At 39.1% G+C, this 6,435-nt stretch overlaps 1 protein-coding gene across 1 annotated transcript; it reads left to right on the forward strand.

Annotated features, from left to right (window-relative positions):
- Positions 1 to 242: 242 nt before the first annotated feature.
- Positions 243 to 2,904, forward strand: atp5pd (ATP synthase peripheral stalk subunit d). Its single transcript, XM_068751159.1, has 6 exons — positions 243 to 291; positions 1,648 to 1,778; positions 1,967 to 2,063; positions 2,323 to 2,394; positions 2,555 to 2,617; positions 2,723 to 2,904. The coding sequence occupies exons 2-6, from the start codon at positions 1,657 to 1,659 to the stop codon at positions 2,852 to 2,854; spliced, it is 486 nt and encodes a 161-aa protein (XP_068607260.1). The 5' UTR covers positions 243 to 291; positions 1,648 to 1,656; the 3' UTR covers positions 2,855 to 2,904.
- The last annotated feature ends 3,531 nt before the right edge of the window (positions 2,905 to 6,435 follow it).

Raw genomic sequence — 6,435 nt, forward strand, 5'->3', positions numbered from 1 at the left:
ATATTGTCAACAGACTTTTTCAATTGCGTTCGCTAACTAAGAACACAAAAACGATAGTTATAGTTTGTTGCTGGATATATTTACAATTAACCATACTTATCAGTACTTAATTCTACATATGTTTTATTTGATCTAAAAATAGCAATACTAGTTGCATAAAGCAGACGGTATAGCATGCTCCGCGCTCTCCGTCCAGCAGATGGTAGTGGTGGGATTTGCGATTTGAGCCTGGTTATAAATGCGAAGAAGAAACACTTCCGCTTTCCGTTCTGTGATAAACCTTGCTTCGAGGTGAGTACACTAAGCTACACACTATATGAACAAACTTATAATGGGTATAATGAATGGTTTAAACAACGAACTCACTTATCGTAGCGCGGGTGATGGAAACATTCCTCTGATGTTTAGTGAGTATTTTTTAGAAAACCTTTGCGTGACCAGGACGCTACGCTGACCTTGGCTAGCAAGCTTAGCAACAAGCTAGCGCCTTCAATCGGAACAAGACGTCAAGGGCCCAGTTTCGTTGCTGCTGTTGTACTTTCGGCTTGTTCCGTGAAGGGTCGCTACAGCGAATCAACGTTCTCCACTTCACCCTGTCCTTTGCATCGTCCTCCCCAACACCAGCCACTCTCATGTCCTCCCTCACTACGTCCATGTATCTTCTCCTGGGTCGTCCTCTAGCCCTGTTCCCTGGCAGTTCCATCCTCAGCATCCTTCTACCGATATAGTCCCTGTCTCTCCTCTGGACATGTCCAAATCTGGCCTCTCTGACCTTGTCTCCAAAACAGCTGACTGTCATGTCCCTCTTATCGCCTCATTTCTAATCCTGTCCAAACTGGTCACTCCCAAGGAGAACCTCAGCATCTTCATCTCCTCCACTTCTAGCTCTGCCTCCTGTATTTTCCTCAGCCGTACATTTGTTCCTGCATATTAAAAATATGATTTTAACTATCACTTCACCTTTGTGTGGTGTCAAAACACGCTACACATTGAGCACCTCAAATCTTATGCTCTTTACAGGTAATGCTATACTTTAGAATTTAGATTCTTCTAACATTCAATGATGTAAAGTTCAGAGTATTGTCGTGGAGCAGACATTAAAGTTGAACCTTAAACTCGGTCTATTTCTAATTGTCTATGTCTAATTTGTATATTTTATCTAATTTATTTCCATGTTCCTATTTTATTGTCTGTATTGCTTTGCTGTTTTTAATATTATGTAATTTCTGTAAAGTGACTCTGAGTGTCTAGAAAAGCGCTATATAAATGAAATGTATTATTATTTCTCTTAACTGAGAAACTGCATTTTTCAACGACTATGCAATGTAACGTCCATTGACCAACGAGAAAATACTTTTTGCCTGTATTTTTCCTGCACAATTTGTACATTGTATGAATAGCTTTGTTCAAGTAGGATTATAAAAATAGCTGTAACATTGAATGCATTTTTATCTTGTTGTTTAAATACTTTCAACAAAAGTGATGACTAAGATTTTTATTTATGGAATTTTATTGCAGTTTTTTTTCTTTCTTTTTTTTTGGCTATACTCGATGCCCAAGGGTAACTCAAAAGCTGACAACTGAATTTTTTTTATGCCTTTCATGAATGATTTATTTGCATTTAACAACATTGCTCCCATCTTGTAGACACTCAGGATGGCAGGCCGCCGTGCTACCCTAAAGGCTGTCGACTGGCTGGCGTTTGCTGAGCGCGTTGCACCGAACCAGAAAAGCATGTTCAATGCTCTGAAGAGCCGCAGTGATGCCATTGCTGCCAAGTTAGTTTTACATCATGAACAGGATTAAGTCCACTTCAGTCTTGCAGTACAGAAGATTGTTGATTAATGCACTAAAGCTAACTCATTTTTTGTACACATTCTTGTTGATTGTTTTTGTACTGAGCTGATTCGTTGCTTGTTATTCCTTCATTGTCGCGTGTTGAATGCCATATTCTCTCTCATACCAGACTAGCCTCCCTGCCGGAGACTCCTGCACCCATTGATTGGGCATTCTACAAGAGTGCGGTGACCAAACCTGGGCTAGTTGAAGAGTTTGAGAAGAAGGTGAGTTCTACTCTGCAATAATACACAAGATATGTCCCTAAGAGGTGGGTTTAAAATTGTAGCTCTGACAATGTTTAGCATTGCTGCTTTGATTTTATGACGCATGTATTTCATGGCCGAATGCAGCTCTGCTGGGACTACATTTTAAATACATATTCTAAGATTCAAATTAAGTTATTTTTACCTGATGTGGTTGTATAGCAACCATGGTTTATTTTATATTTTCTAAGATAATCATAAATGTTCATTCTAAATGCAGTTCAAAGCCCTGAAAGTGCCTGAGCCTGTTGATACACAGACGAGCGTCATCAATCTACAGGAGGTTGAGTCTGTAAGTGATTGCTTCAAACAAATCACCTTTTGCTTGAATTCCAACTTCTCCTCAACATGGTTCAATTTTAGCCGTTTACAAACACTTATTTTTACTTTTGTAGTCACTGTGGGGAAATTACTTCAGCAATTTCATAATTCATTTCACCTTTCTCTAACAGAATGCGAGTGCATTAACCTACATTGGAGAATCTAAGGCCCGTGTTGCTGAGTATGAGAAAGCGGTGAGTTGACAGACTATTTCGTGACAGAAGTTGGACAACTCTATAAAGCCTATACTTATAACCTGTTTGTTTTCGCCTTCTCTTTTCTTTCTTGTTTGCTCTTAGTTGGATAAATTAAAGAACATGGTCCCATTTGACCAGATGACCTTGGAGGACTACCATGATGCCTTCCCAGGCACCAGGTTGGATATGGTCAAATATCCCTACTGGCCCCACAGGCCCTTGTCGGAGCTGTAATCCTCTTACTTTACTTTCACTTCGCAATAAAGATGATGCATTTCAACAAACTCTTTGTTTTATTATTTGATAAACACCTGACAAAAAGCTCAGAGTTATTTTGGAGTATGTGCTCAATAGGAATTTGAAATTGTTGGTGAAGCCCACAAGGAGGCGATGTTGCTCACTTTGTATTTTGTATTTATTTATTTTCAGGCAATGGCAAAATAAGCAAATACAAACAACTCCACAACCCGTGCCAGATTGCACCAACCACATTTAAACAAATATTATGCCAACTCTGCTTGAAAGGGAGTGGGAAGAAGAAAACATATTTAATCCCACCCCTTAACTTTAAATGGTAAACTTTAAATTAAAATAAGTAAACTTAGTATTTAACATTTTGACAAACATACGCATGATCATAGTTTTAGGTGGCTCGTAACGATAACAAATCATTCTGTTTAAATGGAACTTTGGGAAGAAGTACATGTACAAGAATTATGGTATACTGTACTAAACTCTAGTTCATGTAATTCCACTAGTATTGGTACATATACTTGTTGCAGGTTTTTGTGATTTTATCAAATCGTTTATGTAAATACTGTTGAATGATGTTAAATACAATTCATATTATATAGGGGGATCACACTCCTCAGCCTCGCTGGTAAGGTATATTCAGGGGTACTGGAGAGGAGGGTCTGGCGGATCGTCAAACCTGAGGTTCAGGAGGTGCAATGTGGTTTTCATCCTGGCCGTGGAACTGTGGACCAGCTCTACACCCTCGGCAGGGTCCTTGAAGGTGCATGGGGGTTTGTACAACCAGTCCACGTGTGTTTTGTGGACTTTGAGAAGGCATTCGTCCCGTCCCCTAAACGCTGGGAGAAGTGGCCAAGGAGAGGGAGGTCTGGGCTTTCCTGCTTAAGCTGCTGCCCCGAGCGACCCGGCCCCAGATAAGCGGTTGAAGATGGATGGACAATTCATATTTTATACTTATTACAAGTGTAATTTTCCTAAAATTATCATCAAACCTCATGTTGACAGATGATTGTGAATATCATTAATATCCTGCAATGTCTGTTATTTTAATGCTTAATAAATTAGTTAACATTCAATTCTTATTCATTTATATTCACAACTGCATACTAGCACTTGTTTTTATAAGTTTTACAATACCATTTCATTTGTTTCCTCTTGAGAAATATTTCTGTTCCTTTGGTATCAACACACTCCCAGACAGAATGAGTGTCCAAATGATCTGAACTTGTTATGTTTGCAATATGTCTGTGGATCAGTTCAGGCATTATCACCAACTCGAACACTTTAGTTGTTTTGGCCATGAGGATTGGATCAAAATATATTTCCTCAATGAAAAAGTTGTTGTGTGGAGATACAGTTTTCAAAGCAAAGTATGATACTTTGCTTTGAAAACTCAGATAAGGGATACTTTAAGTATTTAAGTATTTACTTTAAGTATCCCTTATCTGAGTGAGTTGCTAGCATTTGAGCTTGTACTTGGTGGTAGTAGTAAAGATGGTCTGCTTTCTGTTTTACCTCTGTAAATGTCACAATACTACAACATTTATAGATTATTTTAACCATAATCTAGCCCAAACCTGTTCGACATCTGAAAGGAAACGCCCCCAAACACTCCCACAATTCATTGCGCGGCCTCGTCACACGGGACGCCATATTGCATCCGCGAAAGAGCCTTTTGACGGGAGTGCGTCAACTCGGGTAAAATCATTTTCTCATCTTAATGGTGTGTTTTTAGCATATTCATATGTTCGTGTTCTTTACGGAGGATTTTCATTTGGCGGCGGGGAGTCAGAAGAAAATGCACCAGAAGCAATCTGTTAGTTTGTTAAAAACAACAACAACAACAACAACACAGAAACACGGAAACATTGGATTTGCATGGGCTGACATGTAAACAAAACACCAGCACCCATTTCATTCTGATATTATCGATAGTCTGGTATCGCTTTACTTCCACGTCAATGGTTATGATCTGTAGCATTGACAGCTAGCTATCCTGTGAGGTTATTAGTGACAATATTAGCCAACAGGGACTACTTTATAGACCGTGTAGTTATCCTGGTGCCTTTTGCTGGAGATGGTGGGAAGATATTTAAGTAGCTGAGGGCTAGTAGTAATATCTCTCAAATCGTTTCATGTTTCCAGATGTGGAATTTACCAATATTAAACATGACGAAATAGAAGGCCTTATTTAACCGCAGTCACCCATGGGGTTCATTTGACTGTTAGCTAACGAAGGGTACAGAGGATAACCGAAATAAAACTAACCTTATTAATGTTTGGTTAGGCGTGTTTACAACACGACTCCACAACCCTGCTGTTATTCAGTAAGGTAACAACCTCTGTGCACATGGTCGAAACTATTAGAGAAATAAGAACCATTGTCGACCCTTGAGTTCACCTTGGTTTCGACTTTATTGCAGCTTGACTCTGTTTTATACTGGTTAATACAGTTTTTTTGTTTATTTGTCATGGCCTATTTGCTCAATATGTATATATTTAAACATTTATAAAAGAGTAAAACCGTGAAAGCGGAATGTCAAACACGCAACCTAGTTCAGACTAAAGCCGATGCATTCTGAACTCAATGCTGTGCTTCTGCTTTGAGATTAGTAAACGTCACGTTTCTTTATACTTGCCCTCTTCCATTGTCTCATCGTGGTTCAGAGTTCAAGCATTCATTAATGTTTTTATTCCACTTTCAAATACAGTATTTCAAGCCCAAGCCAGTTATTGTGAATAACGTGGCTTAGTGTGCTTATTGTGTTTAGTGGAAACAGACATGGTTTTGTTCGTGGTCCAGGTCTGCCCCTGGACAGAGGAGTCCACACTAGCGTCATTGTTGACCCCGAACAATGGGAATAGAAGGACTGTCAGCATTGCTGGGTGGCTAGTGGTTGACTCCTATGTCCTCTCCAGAGGAAAGCAGCCCAGTGCTTCTCATAGATGTTTTATTGTTACTTATGTTCAAAATAATTTTACTGCACTTTAACATTTAAACCAACACAGCACTGCTTCCACATCCTCGTTGTGCTGCATTCTTGCGTTCAAATATTTACGTCAAAATAAGACTTGAATAACTATATTCTCCACCTGAATTCAGCGCATCTCCGAGAGCAGGGTGTCAAACTAATTTTCTCCGAGGGCCACGTCAGCATTATGGTTGCCCTCAAAGGGCCAGTTGTGACCATAACACAGTGTAAATGTAACTAAATGTAATGTAAATTAAATGTAACTACTCCTGAACATGCTGCTAAATAACTGTATTTATTATTTATTACTTATTACTACTACATACTTCATTAAGTTACAAACATTACACATGCAATTGCATCATTGTAAAAATATATGGATAGCTTCCTGCTGTAATAATCTCTGCCGAGGCGAAGCGAAGGTTCTGTAATCGCCGGCGTCTGTCTGTCTGTCTGTCTGTAAGCAAGATAACTCAAACGTGTCTGGACAGATCTTGATGGAATTTTCAGAAAATGTTTGGAATGTTACCAGGAACAGATGATAAAATGTTGGTGATGATCCAGAAGAGATCCTGGATTACTTCAGTAAAA

This window comes from Brachionichthys hirsutus, chromosome 17 (genome assembly GCF_040956055.1).
Source record: "Brachionichthys hirsutus isolate HB-005 chromosome 17, CSIRO-AGI_Bhir_v1, whole genome shotgun sequence".
Classification (NCBI taxonomy): domain Eukaryota; kingdom Metazoa; phylum Chordata; class Actinopteri; order Lophiiformes; family Brachionichthyidae; genus Brachionichthys; species Brachionichthys hirsutus.